Below are 15,314 nucleotides of genomic sequence, written 5' to 3' on the forward strand. Positions count from 1 at the left end.
ACTTCTGTATTAAGTTAGAGGCAAGTTACATCAAGCATTGTGGTGTGTCTTTCTTAACATAACAGTCCAAATACTTTCATTATAATAAAAGTGTGGAGGCCAGTGTTGCAGGGCTTTTTGCTTGTAAGAGCCAGCAATTTTTCCAATGTTGTGCTGCCTCACTCAGTTTTGTTGGATATTTTTTTTAAGAATGGGCTGCTATCAATGTTACATTACTGAATTCATAGGGATTGTGAAAAATTCAAGTCTTGCACAAAGAAAGTGTTGCGAATGAGCAGCGCCCATTCAGCAGGAGAGTTGTAAAGGCGTGCTATGTAGCTGGTTGTGCATTTTGGCACACACTGTTGAAAATATTTTACTAAAGCATGGTGTGGTAAGACACTGTCATTTACCAACAGCACACTTTCTGTTTAAATGACTTGTACATTCGTACAGACATGTAGTTTTACTGCTAAAACTATATAGTGCACAAACAATTCTATTAGGGACTCTGAGGCGAGGATTATACTTACACTTTCTTCACTTTTATTACAGCAGCCATTTAATTGTATCTCCAACAAACCACATTTCCCATGAAACACCGGCAATTGGTAAAAAGAAACAATGGACATTGCAGTCCAATCAGTCCTCAACTGGCCAATCCTGAGGGAGAATCCCCATCATAGTCCTTCATGTCTGTCCTTGGTGTCCCTTTCGTCGCACAAGGCACGCCATGGCCCTTTTCTCATGAGTCCTGTTTCCCAGTCTCCGTTCCTTTAAGAAGAAATGGAATTACCAATAAAAACCCATAGAGACTGCTGTGCAAAGCAGAAGATGCCATATACATTTGCTGAATCAGTAGGAATTCACAATCATCATGCCAATAAAGCATAACTTAGCTACTTACTCCTTATGGGGAGGGTCTCCCGGGTGAGCAATCTGCAGGTTGGATAATCCTTGCCTCCAAGTCCATAATAGAATTGAAACTTTCCTTTACGATAGCTAGGACATTTCTCATTCTAGGTCAGGCCCGGAGGCAAGGATTATTCTAATTATAGCTTACTTACCATAAAATGAGCCGTATCTAACACTGGCTTAAAATAAAACCTCTTAAAGCTAGAATCCAAGGACCAATCAGCCGCATTCATAATATATTCCAAGTGGGCTCCTAAATGAACGCCTTAGAGGCCATCGCTCCTCGAGTTGAATGTGCACCAAAGATGGTTGGATCCACTCCAGCCTCCTGCATGACCCACCGCACCCAGCAGGCTATGGTCGAGAAGGGAACTGAATTATGCTGCTTCCTGAGGGTGATTAAAAGTTGCCTCTCACCCAGAGGTCTCAATTCCGCTGTCATCTCCTTATAGACCTTCAGGCATTGAACTACACACAACTTGGGAGAGTTCAGACAAGCCTGATATTCTATAACCCTAGTATTGTTGTGTGAATGCCTACTGAGCGTAAAAGACACTCCTGAGAGGGAGAAGTTCCATCCAGTAGTGTCTAGAGCCCGGACGTCTGAGACACGCCTGCATGATACTAGCAATGCTGCTCTGCATGGTATCACCGAGATCTCCTTGCTTGACAGGAACCTATTAGGCTGCAAAGGCAGGAAAAGATTAAGCACCTTATTAGCGACCCAAAGAGTGGATTATCTTGCCCCTGGGGGCAATGATAATCTGATGCCCGTAGTAGGCGACACACAAACAGATGTTCTCCCACAGGGGAACCTTCCACAGGTATATTCCCCACTGAGATAGCTGAACGGAAGGAATTGATGGAGGGGTCCGCCATCCCCTTCTGTGCTATACTAGCCACAAAATTCAGAACATGAACTACGTCTTCGCCCACCGGATCATAACCGAGAGGGTCTCAAGGCGCAGGGGCTGCAGCTCCGTGTCAGTCAAAGAGCCAGGTCTTGAGGCTCTTCCTGAGGTGTTCTGAGTGGGGGCATATCTGATATTGATAGGGAGCTTGTTCCAGGTCTTTGCCACGATATAGGAGAAGGCTCTTCTACCCGTTCTTGCTCTGCAGATGTGTGGGGTTTCGGCGAGGTCGGAGGATTGGAGGTTTCTCTTGGGTACGTGGAAGGGGATTCTTTCATTGAGATATTGGGGTCCCGTGTTGTGGAGGCATTCGTAGGCGTGGGTGAGTATCTTGAAGGTTACTCTCTACTCGACAGGGAGCCAGTGAAGGTGTTGCAGGTGTTGGGTGATGTGTTCATGTCGAGGGATACAGAGGACGAGTCTGCCTGGTTGTTCTGTATGGTCTGGAGCTTGCGGAGCAGGGATTTGTTGATTCTGTCATAGTGTTTCCATAGTCCCGTCTGCTGGTTATGAGTGCGTGGGTGTACTCATTTGCACTTACTGCAATATATTTGTTGTTTGTAATATAACTATCAGCATTTGTCAATTTTTATTATAGTGTATAAAATGTACTTGTATGTCTTACCTTTTGTTCTAATGTATTCCGATATATCTGATACTGCTATTGCTTTTAAAGTACTTTGATGGTTTTGTAACCGAATAAAGTACTGATTGATTGACCAGAACATCCCACGTGGTTGAAGAAGGTAGTAACTTGATGTACAAGGAAGACAGTTGCTTGACACTTATTTCTCACTCCATTGATAAAGTATTTATTTTGTGCACAGTGTTCTTAGACTCCTACAGGTCGCCATAAAGGTGCATACAAGAAATGTGCTCATTCATATAGGCTCTTCCTGAATTACCCATATTTCTGAAGCTGTGTTACTTACTCGTTGTCTCACGTATTTGTGTAATGATTAAAGGTTAGTATGAACTGCAAGACAGAGTAATGCTCTTTTCAAATACTTTCTTTTACAGGAAAGGCACAGGCATTGTGGTTTGGACGGAAGAACAAGAAACTGAGCTGAAGATGCTATTTGAAGAATATGAAGGAACAGACGGTGAGTTGCCTGTTGGTGCTATGTAGACTGAAAAAAGCCCTATTTATTAGCTCCTAAGATCTTGGTTTTGACTCATCAAAAAAATTCTTTTTTTTATTTTTTTACTTACCAAGTGTGTTCTTCTAATATATTTGCAGTTCTCATTGGAAACTTTCTCCATAGCATGATACTTTGTTACTGAAATAACTAGAGGGACATTAGAACCTGAGATTACCAATGTTTATTCGTGACCCAATTGATTTGAAATGTTTGAGAGAAAATCATAAATAGATGTTTATGTTGATATTGAAGCCAATTGATTATTTTTTTGAGTCTTTGCTGCTAGTAGTACATAGGTACTGGACCATTTTGTACTCGCCACTTCCTATGGTTGAGACTAGTTTTCACTGTGATGCGCAGGGGTGGTCATTTTTTAATTCTGCCAACTCTATGCCAGGTTAGGAGTTGCAGATGTGCAGAAATAGAACTGTTCGAGGCATATGAGCTGCAGATCACACACTGAGGATAAGATCGCCATCTGGTGTTGGGCTCGGATGATTGCAGGTTGTTGTCGTCTTCGGAAGAAGCCTTTGGTCACGAGGTTGGTGACTCCTCCCCTGGACAACAGTGCGCATGGGCATCCACTCCATCGTCAGATTGTTTCTTTCCGCCATTGGGTTCGGATGAACTTTTTCCGCTCCAACAGAAAACTTCCAGCAATCGATTTAACTCTTCAATCTTCATTCCATCGACATCGAAATCAACTCAGACCGGTTCCGGAAGCGGCTGATGGACAGGACACCCTTTAAAAAATGCCCCCAGTGTGGAGCGAAGTTCCCCCACAGTGACCACCACGAGGTTTGTAACCTCTGCTTGTCGCCGGAACACAACGAATCGACCTGTCCAGCTTGTGCCGCTTTCCGCTCCAAGAAGACCCTCCGGGACCGACGAGCTTGACGCCATATTATGGCCAAACCAGCTCCAGAACCGGAGGACATCTTTGCTCAGGATGTTCCTGAAGATGACACCGAAGATCTCGAGATCGTGTCCGAGGCCGACGATTCCAATGACCTCATCACTCCAGGGCAGCGTGTGAGTACCACCCCCCCTGCCCCTGCCCCATCCAAAAAGACAGTGGTCAAGACTCCGCCAGCTGGGCCCAGTCGCGACCGGAAATCCTCGGGCCCGGCTCCGAAGACATCTAAGCCTGTAGGTGGCTCGGGCTCGAGCAAACCTCATGTAATTGTGCCTATAACACCTTCGGCACCGAAAAAACCACTGTCGGCACCAAAACAGGCTTCAAGACCGAAATCTCCTATGGCACCGAAACGTTCCTCGGCACCCAAATCTCCACCGGCGCCGAAACGTTCTTCGACATCGATGCCGATGCCTAAAAGTCCCTCGGCACCGAAAACTCCATCTGCGCCGAAAACTACGTCCACACCAAAAAAAGTTCAGAAAGACCCGAAACGGCCATCACCGCTGTGAGAAGTTGGCCTGATGTATGATGTCACTAGTTATAGTGTACACCTTATATCAGTCCAAATACCCTTATGGTGATTGGTTGTAAAGTCAACCTTATAGACCAGCTATCCTAGTGGTAGCATGGACAAGAGCAGTCTTAGGCTAAACTCTGAATGGCATGTGAAGCCAGCTGTGATACCATATATAATCCCTTGAATACCAAATGAAAGGACACCACAACAGATATATGTATAAAATAAAGTGTATTTATTCTAAGCAAACCCTCAGCACTCTTTATGAGTTTAGAGGTAAGTACAACACAGTCTTATTAATGCATACAGTAAGTCACACAGGTAAGTAATACAGTTAGGCCCTAGGGGCCACGCAAACCATATACTAAATAAGTGGTATAAGAACCACTGTCACGGAAATAGAATAGGCCTAGGCCTAGGGAATCGCTGGGGCTACACTACACTAGCGTTAGTTAGGGAGTGGGAGGCCCACGGGATTCGTGTGCAGAGTGGAAACACTCACGCGTAATGCGTAACAGTCAATAGCAATGTTACAGTTTAGAAATAGATAGATTTAGGACACTTCCGGAGTAGCTAGGAAGTTGAGACTTGAAAACTAGACACTAGGATAGTCACTATCCTGATGAGCACCGGAGTACCCAAGTTACCTAGCCCACAGGCTGCGGGTGCATAGGGGTGAAGATGCGTCGTTTTCGTCGTCGACTCCTATGGATGCCTGAAGAAAGATGCTGACAGGCAGTCAGGGGAGAGTGTCCGGTGGATCCCAAGCCTGGGATCAAGAAGAGAAGAAACCTGCAAGCAGAGGGGACAGAGTCAAGGTCACTAGCCAGTGACCACGTGGAACCAGGAAGGAACCAGGCGATGTCGTGAAGAGTTGCAGGGGAAGGTGAAGCTTGTCGCTGGAGCCAGGAGGACCAGGAAGCGTCGAGGACGACCAGGACCAGGAGGCGAGCTGTCCCACGAAGGCTCTTGCTGTCGGCGGCGTCGAAGTTGGACTAGGACTCACCAAGCCTTGGCAAGCGGAACCCACGAAGAACAAGGGACTTGCTTCTGGTGCAGACCAGGAAGGTCTGGGGTGCTTCTTCTTTGCAGAGAAGCGGGAGCCAGTCTGGAGGAGCCAAACCAGCGCAGAAGATTTTAGGGAGCGTCGTCACAAAGGCCACTAGCCAGCGGGCAAGCAACCGGACAGACGCGGCAAGCAGGAAAATGCTGAAGGGCCCCACGCAGGACTCGTGGAGTGTGGGGGGCTGGTCTTCGGTGCAGATGGTGCTTGGGGTTGGGGCTTCTCAATCCCCGGTGCACAACTTCGAGGGTACCTCAGAAGCTGCGCTGTAAGTTACTAGCCACTTTTCCCAGGTAGCCGGTCCCACGTCGCTCGTCGCCTCCACGGATCTCAGCTCTGCTGCAGATGTGGATGAGGGTCGGAGAAGTCTGGAAATCAAGGCTCTGGTCGGGCTCTGCAGTCGGTTCCTCGTCGAACGTTTCACAAAGCAAAGGGTAGTCACTTGATGGTGCCTGTTTGCACAGGGTAGCCACTCCTTGGCTACAAGGGAGATTCTTCAGTCTTCTTCTTTCGTCGAATGTCGAAGGTCCAGAGTTTCTGTTCAGTTTTGCAGGTTCAGGATAATCTAAAGTCTTGAGGCCCAACTCCCACTCTTATACTAATCTGGGGGGCTGGGATACCTGCTAGGTCACGCCTTATGGGTGGGACCTGGGAGGGGGTGGTTACACCCACTTCCCTTTGTCCAGTTTCGCGCCAGAGCTGGGGCTGGAGTGCCCCAGCGCCGGTTTGAACTGGACTATGCAAGGAACACCTTGTGTGCCCCAGGCATGTCTCATTCCTTTCAGCCCACCCTGCCCCAATACACTAAAGGCTGTCTGGGGAGGTGCTAGCACCTCCCCAAGCAGGAAACCTATTGTCCAGGCCTCCCTGGCTGGGATCACTCCCAGCTGCAGGAGGTCAGACTGGTGTCGTGGCAGCAGCATCCATTTTGTGATGCTGAGGCTTTGGTCAGAGGTTACACAGCAAAGTATGATTTTAACATGTCTCTCCCTCTAGAAGGGAGGAATAATATCCTCATCACCAGAAATGGTATGGGGGTATTATTCCAAAGTGTTAGACACCTTACACGACATGTTTTGATACAGCCCAACCATAGTTACCATAACCGTTTAAGATTATAAGGCACTTTAAGAGTATATGGTAGGCTATATCATAGAACAGCTATAAGGACATGGTTCCGAAAGCTGCAGACAGGCTCAGCTCATGCTAGAGCACCATCTCACATGTTACCAAGCACTCTGCCTCCAGGATTGTTAAGGCCTGCCATAGGAGTGACTGATAGGTACACATGTGTCTATATATAAGGTAGGTATAGGAATACTACACCTAAGCAAGGGGTGATTACACGACCTTGCCCCAGCTGAGTGATCAGCCAGTTGTGTCTGATTGGAAGGCCAGACCAGGGGTGGCATAATACATGCTGCAGCCCCTGGGAGGCCTAGGGTACACCTATGCCCTGGGTACCTAGGGTACACTGTACAGGGTCCAATAAGGTGATCCTTACCAATTGGGAATGTACCTAGGGTACATGGAATCCATTTTAAAGAGAGAGCAGACAGCCTGAGACCCTGAATGGCAGGATCTCAGGCCAACTAAGTCGAAAAACCAGCTAGACACTAGGCAAAAAGTTGGGGGTAACCATAGTCAGATATCCACCTTCCTACACAACCCCCCCCCAAACGAAAGGAGATAAGGCTGGCCTTTACAAGGTAAGCCTCTATTGCCTGAGTGGCCATATAAGGAAGAACCAGCACTGGCATGGTTACCCCCTGTCTCATGGTCCACTAAGCAATCCCTCATCCTAAAGATATCATAGGGTCTCCACCATAGGGAATCTCTACCTTTGGTGTGTCTTTGCAAAGAAAAAGGCTGGTGTTGAGATGGAGTACTGAAGTGAGTGTCCTCAAAGTGAGGCCTCAGCTTCCTCCAATCATCCTCCACCATGGATGCCTTTCTTTCTCTAACTGAGTTGCACTGTGCTCTCAGGGTCAGCCTCTGGCTACCTAAAGCTGGAGGCTGGGTCCCTTTTGTGGGCTTACTGGAGGGACAGGTCAGGTTTGGGGCCCTAAGGTCCCAGGTTTGCCTGTGCCCAACAGAATCCCTCTGGGGGAGGTCCCTAACTACCTGTGAAGGGGATCCCTCAGGAATGTTTTTACCCATCACCTGGCTAGGGCAACTAACCAGGCAATCCTCATTCTTTTGAAGGGGGGGTTCTTGTGGACAGGGGCCCTCTTGGGGTCCACTGGCCTCCCTGACCTCTGCAGCCCTGGGCTGACTGAGGCAGGGTAGAGAGAGGCAGGCTACCTGCACCAGACTGGGTCCCACCTTGGAAGGGGCCACTGACATCAGAGGCTCTGCCAGGCCAGGCCTGGCTACCTCTGGGGCAGTTCCTTCACAAGGGGTGAGGTCAGATCCCTGAGGAGGCTGACCTTTTCCTAATGTCTGGGGAGAGGGAGACTTTTCTTCCTCCCCACTACTCTCTGTTTGTGTGGAGTGATCCATAGTTTCAGGCTTCACTACACCTATATCAGTCTGAGTATGGGCTGAGACCATTACAGCCTTGCCAACCTTTTCAGGAAGGCACTCAGTTTGTGTTTGAGCTGTGACTGTCACAGCTCTGCCAATTGCTACAGGGGAGTCTGTCTGTGCCTGGGCTGTGGCTACCACTGCCCTTCCAACCTTTTCAGGGAGGAAAGCTACTTGGACAGGGGTTGTGACTGGCACAACCCCACTACCCTTTTTGGGAAGGCCTACCATTTTAGAATGGGTGTCTTGTTCAACTCCAGCCCAAGCTGAGAGTTCTAAGTCATTCCCCAGTAAGCAGTCCACAGGCAAGGTTGGAGACACTGCCACCCTTTTAGGGCCAGTGACACCTCCCCAGCTGAGACATACCTCTGCCATGGGATGACTGTTCTGCTTGCCATCAATGTTAGTTACCTGGTATGAGAAACCAGGCAAAAGCTGCTCAGAGGGAACTAGCCTATGGGCCACCATAGTGATGCTAGCTCCAGTGTCTCTGTAGGCCTCAGCTTTTCTACCATTGATGTAGGGTTCCTGTCTGTACCTACCCAAAGTGTTGGGACAGGCAGTGAAGTTGGCAAACCCCATGCCACCATCACAGACAAGAGTAGCTGCTGTAGGGGAATTGGCTAAGCCAGGATCCCCCTGTGTTCCCCAAGAAAACCCAACCAAATTTTTGGGGGCACTCCCACCACCTGGGGGATTACTGCTGACAGTAATAGGTGGTGTGACAGGAGTAGTTGGAGGAACAGTTTTGTTTTTAGCCTGTGGACAACTGCTGTCAGTTTTCCAATGCCCAGGTGTTTTACACACATGGCAGTAAGGCTTTTTAACTGTGGTAGAGGAGGGAGCTTGGGACCCACCACCCTGTGTGGAGTTTTGGGGCCCTGAGGAAGATTTCTCTTTTGCTTTATCCCCACCCTTCTCTTGAGGCTTGGTGGTATCTTTCTTTTGGTCACCACCCTGATTTTTAGGCCTAATCCTGGTCCTGACCCATTTATCTGCCCTCTTTCCCAATTCTTGGGGAGAGGTCAAATCTGAGTCTACCAGGTGTTGATGGAGAAGCTGGTTCTGACAATTACTAAGGATCTGCTCCCTCATAATCAAGTTGTACAATCCTGTATAGTCCTGCACCTTGCTGCCATTTAACCAACCTTCCAAAGCCTTAGTGGCACAATCCACAAAATCAGACCAGTCCTGTGTCTGTGTCTTCTGGGTGTCTCTGAACAACAACCTATATTGCTCAGTGGTTAAGCCAAACCCATCTATCAGAGCACTCTTCAGGACTTTGTAATTGTTTGCATCCTCATCACTGACTGTGAGGAGCTTGTCTCTACCTTTGTCAGAAAAGGAGAGCCACAAGATAGCTGCCCACTGACTTTGGGGTACCTGCTGTACTTTGCAGGCCCTCTCCAAAGCAGTCATCCATTTGTGGATGTCATCCCCATTCTGATATGGGGGGACTATCTTGCTTAGGTTTCTATGGTCATAAGACCTATCCCTATCTCTAGGAATGTTGCTGCCACCAGTGGGTTCTGACCCACACAATTTTTGCTCTCTAGCCAGAGCAAGCTTCTCTTTGGCAAGGGCAATTTCTTCCCTCTGAATCCTCAGATTAGCTTCCCTCATTCTGGCTTTATGCTCCTTTCTCTCAGGTGAAGTCATTCCTCTGTGAGAGGAAGCATTAGAGATGCTAGAAACATGGGAGTGGATGGATTCCCTTGAAGGGGATCTGTCCCTCCTGCTTCTCTGTGAATGCCTACTTGTGGGTCTGTATGGGGGGACCCCATGCAAACTCCCATGTAAACTTAAGTTAGCCTGGCTAAGTCTTCCTACTTGGCCCTGGCTGTCTACCTCTTCCTCTGAAGTCCCATCTGACTCATCTGTGGTGGGTAGACCCTTATCTACAGCTATGGCACCATCCCTGGCAGCTCTTTCAGCATCATAGGCCTCCAGAAGCTCCACTAGCTGTCTAAGGGTAGGGTTTGCACCCTGTTTTATTCCTCTGGAGGTACACAATTGTCTCATCTCCTGGAATGTGAATGCATCATACCTAGAGGGAACCTGTCTAGGATTCTCCTCTCCTGAGGGAGCATCAGTGTGATCTCCATCCAGGGGCATGATTCTAGTGAGGGTGTGGTGTGTGCACCTACCTACACTAGTTGTATCTACTAAACCTCTCTAGTAGTTGTAGTCAGGGTGTGTTACTCCCTTCAACCTACAACTACTAAGTCCAGTAGGACTTAAGTATTATAAACTATGTACTATGTACCTAGACAATATCTGTGTGATCTTTCAATTTAGTATCTCAAGATTACAATGGTATTACAACAGCAAGCTCAGATCCCAACCGCTGCTCACCAATGTGAGAAGTTGGCCTGATGTATGATGTCACTAGTTATAGTGTACACCTTATATCAGTCCAAATACCCTTATGGTGATTGGTTGTAAAGTCAACCTTATAGACCAGCTATCCTAGTGGTAGCATGGACAAGAGCAGTCTTAGGCTAAACTCTGAATGGCATGTGAAGCCAGCTGTGATACCATATATAATCCCTTGAATACCAAATGAAAGGACACCACAACAGATATATGTATAAAATAAAGTGTATTTATTCTAAGCAAACCCTCAGCACTCTTTATGAGTTTAGAGGTAAGTACAACACAGTCTTATTAATGCATACAGTAAGTCACACAGGTAAGTAATACAGTTAGGCCCTAGGGGCCACGCAAACCATATACTAAATAAGTGGTATAAGAACCACTGTCACGGAAATAGAATAGGCCTAGGCCTAGGGAATCGCTGGGGCTACACTACACTAGCGTTAGTTAGGGAGTGGGAGGCCCACGGGATTCGTGTGCAGAGTGGAAACACTCACGCGTAATGCGTAACAGTCAATAGCAATGTTACAGTTTAGAAATAGATAGATTTAGGACACTTCCGGAGTAGCTAGGAAGTTGAGACTTGAAAACTAGACACTAGGATAGTCACTATCCTGATGAGCACCGGAGTACCCAAGTTACCTAGCCCACAGGCTGCGGGTGCATAGGGGTGAAGATGCGTCGTTTTCGTCGTCGACTCCTATGGATGCCTGAAGAAAGATGCTGACAGGCAGTCAGGGGAGAGTGTCCGGTGGATCCCAAGCCTGGGATCAAGAAGAGAAGAAACCTGCAAGCAGAGGGGACAGAGTCAAGGTCACTAGCCAGTGACCACGTGGAACCAGGAAGGAACCAGGCGATGTCGTGAAGAGTTGCAGGGGAAGGTGAAGCTTGTCGCTGGAGCCAGGAGGACCAGGAAGCGTCGAGGACGACCAGGACCAGGAGGCGAGCTGTCCCACGAAGGCTCTTGCTGTCGGCGGCGTCGAAGTTGGACTAGGACTCACCAAGCCTTGGCAAGCGGAACCCACGAAGAACAAGGGACTTGCTTCTGGTGCAGACCAGGAAGGTCTGGGGTGCTTCTTCTTTGCAGAGAAGCGGGAGCCAGTCTGGAGGAGCCAAACCAGCGCAGAAGATTTTAGGGAGCGTCGTCACAAAGGCCACTAGCCAGCGGGCAAGCAACCGGACAGACGCGGCAAGCAGGAAAATGCTGAAGGGCCCCACGCAGGACTCGTGGAGTGTGGGGGGCTGGTCTTCGGTGCAGATGGTGCTTGGGGTTGGGGCTTCTCAATCCCCGGTGCACAACTTCGAGGGTACCTCAGAAGCTGCGCTGTAAGTTACTAGCCACTTTTCCCAGGTAGCCGGTCCCACGTCGCTCGTCGCCTCCACGGATCTCAGCTCTGCTGCAGATGTGGATGAGGGTCGGAGAAGTCTGGAAATCAAGGCTCTGGTCGGGCTCTGCAGTCGGTTCCTCGTCGAACGTTTCACAAAGCAAAGGGTAGTCACTTGATGGTGCCTGTTTGCACAGGGTAGCCACTCCTTGGCTACAAGGGAGATTCTTCAGTCTTCTTCTTTCGTCGAATGTCGAAGGTCCAGAGTTTCTGTTCAGTTTTGCAGGTTCAGGATAATCTAAAGTCTTGAGGCCCAACTCCCACTCTTATACTAATCTGGGGGGCTGGGATACCTGCTAGGTCACGCCTTATGGGTGGGACCTGGGAGGGGGTGGTTACACCCACTTCCCTTTGTCCAGTTTCGCGCCAGAGCTGGGGCTGGAGTGCCCCAGCGCCGGTTTGAACTGGACTATGCAAGGAACACCTTGTGTGCCCCAGGCATGTCTCATTCCTTTCAGCCCACCCTGCCCCAATACACTAAAGGCTGTCTGGGGAGGTGCTAGCACCTCCCCAAGCAGGAAACCTATTGTCCAGGCCTCCCTGGCTGGGATCACTCCCAGCTGCAGGAGGTCAGACTGGTGTCGTGGCAGCAGCATCCATTTTGTGATGCTGAGGCTTTGGTCAGAGGTTACACAGCAAAGTATGATTTTAACATGTCTCTCCCTCTAGAAGGGAGGAATAATATCCTCATCACCAGAAATGGTATGGGGGTATTATTCCAAAGTGTTAGACACCTTACACGACATGTTTTGATACAGCCCAACCATAGTTACCATAACCGTTTAAGATTATAAGGCACTTTAAGAGTATATGGTAGGCTATATCATAGAACAGCTATAAGGACATGGTTCCGAAAGCTGCAGACAGGCTCAGCTCATGCTAGAGCACCATCTCACATGTTACCAAGCACTCTGCCTCCAGGATTGTTAAGGCCTGCCATAGGAGTGACTGATAGGTACACATGTGTCTATATATAAGGTAGGTATAGGAATACTACACCTAAGCAAGGGGTGATTACACGACCTTGCCCCAGCTGAGTGATCAGCCAGTTGTGTCTGATTGGAAGGCCAGACCAGGGGTGGCATAATACATGCTGCAGCCCCTGGGAGGCCTAGGGTACACCTATGCCCTGGGTACCTAGGGTACACTGTACAGGGTCCAATAAGGTGATCCTTACCAATTGGGAATGTACCTAGGGTACATGGAATCCATTTTAAAGAGAGAGCAGACAGCCTGAGACCCTGAATGGCAGGATCTCAGGCCAACTAAGTCGAAAAACCAGCTAGACACTAGGCAAAAAGTTGGGGGTAACCATAGTCAGATATCCACCTTCCTACAACCGCCACCACCTTCGGAGCCGGATGAACTTTTTCGCCCAGATCCTACTCAAAAGCGGATCTACATCAATCCCGAAACTGGACATGTGACTGCCGTCCCATACAAAAAACGGAAGCTGGACATCACACCTCCTCCAGCTCCCATACGGAAAAAGGACTGTGCTACTTCACCACTTCGTCCTTCCTCTCCTGTATTACCTCCTAACCCGTCCCCCCCTCCTCCTCCTCCTCCTTCTCCTTTACCTTTACCTTTACCATCTCCCTATCATTCACCTCCTCCACAGGATGATAATGATGACTTAGGGGGAGGGGCGGGCCCTGATTTATTTAATGATCCTGTTGATCCAAACGACCCTTTCACATTTCCAGACACAGCACCAGTAGATGACTGGTCTTATCCCATGCCTGACATGCCTGACCCCACTACCTACCCCTCCAAGCCCTCCCCTCCTGATGACCATTTGGGGTTTGGCCAACTAATAAATAGGGCAGCAACATTCCATGGCGTCACAATGCACACAGACCCCCTTGAAGAGGACTTTCTCCTCGATACTTTTGAGCAGTCACAGAAAACTGTTCACATACTGCCCATGATTAAAGGGGTTATAAAGCATGCCACTGAGGTCTTTAAAGACCCTGTTCGAGCTAGGGTTCTCAACCCACACATCGAAAAAAAGTACCGACCAGCCCCGCAGGACCCTGCATACATTAAAGCCCAGCTCCCTTTAGACTCCTTGGTCGTATCAAATGCCAGGAAGCGCGTTAACTCACAGACAACTGGAGAAACGCCTCCCCCGGACAAGGAGTCTAAGCTTTTAGAGGCCTCAGGCAAACGAGTCGCCGCACAGGCGGCGACCACGGGCGTATTGCCAATACCCAGGCCCTGTTAGCCCGGTATGATAGGGCGCATTATGACCAACTTGAGGACCTTATGCAACATCTGCCTGAACCCTTTAAATCCCAGGCCACTGACCTCATTCAAGAAGGCAAATTAATATCTAATGCCTCCATTAAATGCGCCTTAGATGCGGCAGACACTGCTTCTCGGGCGGTCAATACTAGCGTCTTACTCAGACGACATGCCTGGCTCCGTATTTCCGGTTTTAAACCGGAGGTTCAAACCGCAATCCTAGCTCAACCTTTCAACCAAGAGCAGCTATTTGGCCCTGCAGTGGACACTGCATTAGAAAAAATGAAGAAGGATAATGAGACTGCCAAGTCTATGGGAGCACTGCAGTCTCCTCAAAACCGGGGTTCCTTTCGTCGCTCCTTTTATAGAGGAGGCTCCAAAAACACGGGAACTGAGACCACGTCCACCTTTAAAAATTCTGGACAAACATCCCCTAACATCGGATATTTCTGAGGAGGTTATAGGGGAAACAATAACAAAGGTCGAGGGCGGGGCAACAACAACAACACCCGCACCTCCCCAGCCACCAAACAGTGACTTGCCACCACTCCCCCCAGATCATTCCACTCCGGTCGGGGGGCGGCTCCAACAATTCCTACCTGTCTGGACTTCCATCACCACAGACAGATGGGTAAGACAAATTATCCAGTCTGGCTACTGCCTCGAACTCATACAATCCCCCCCAAACATACCACCCAAACAACGTCCAATGTCCTCACATCATCTCTCTCTCCTCAAACAAGAAGTTCAATCCCTGTTACAAAAACATGCGATAGAACCAGTCCCTCTTCAACATCAGGGAACAGGGGTATATTCCCTATACTTCCTCATTCCCAAAAAGGACAAAACATTAAGGCCCATACTGGATCTCAGACTACTAAACCAGTATATACATTCGGATCACTTTCATATGACCACCCTCCAACAAGTCCTCCCACTATTACAACAGGGAGACTTCCTTGCCACATTGGACCTCAAGGACGCATACTTTCACATCCCTATGCATCCCGCTCACAGAAAATATCCACGATTTGTGGTAGATGGGCAACACTATCAATTTACAGTTCTCCCATTCGGAGTAACAACAGCACCCAGGGTGTTCACCAAGTGCTTAGCAGTCGTGGCAGCGCACCTCAGAAGACAACAGATCCATGTCTTCCCCTATCTGGACGATTGGCTCATAAAAGCCAATACTCACCAAAAATGCGTTCTCCACACTCATCGCACTATTCAAACCCTCCACAATTTGGGATTCACTATCAACTACCCCAAATCCCATCTACAGCCTTCCCACTTACATCAGTATCTAGGAGCAACCATAGATACATCCAAAG

General features: G+C 48.7%; 1 protein-coding gene across 3 annotated transcripts in view; it reads left to right on the plus strand.

Moving 5' to 3' along the window:
* The window catches only part of TIMELESS (timeless circadian regulator), a 318,102-nt gene that overhangs the window by 225,116 nt on the left and 77,672 nt on the right, over window positions 1-15,314 (plus strand). For all 3 annotated transcript variants that reach the window (XM_085600891.1, XM_085600892.1, XM_085600893.1), the window contains exon 21: window positions 2,826-2,908. In XM_085600891.1, coding sequence (XP_085457017.1) covers window positions 2,826-2,908 — 83 coding nt within the window. The remainder of the gene's footprint in view (window positions 1-2,825; window positions 2,909-15,314) is intronic.

Source organism: Triturus cristatus, chromosome 4_2 (genome assembly GCF_964204655.1).
Source record: "Triturus cristatus chromosome 4_2, aTriCri1.1, whole genome shotgun sequence".
Lineage (NCBI taxonomy): Eukaryota > Metazoa > Chordata > Amphibia > Caudata > Salamandridae > Triturus > Triturus cristatus.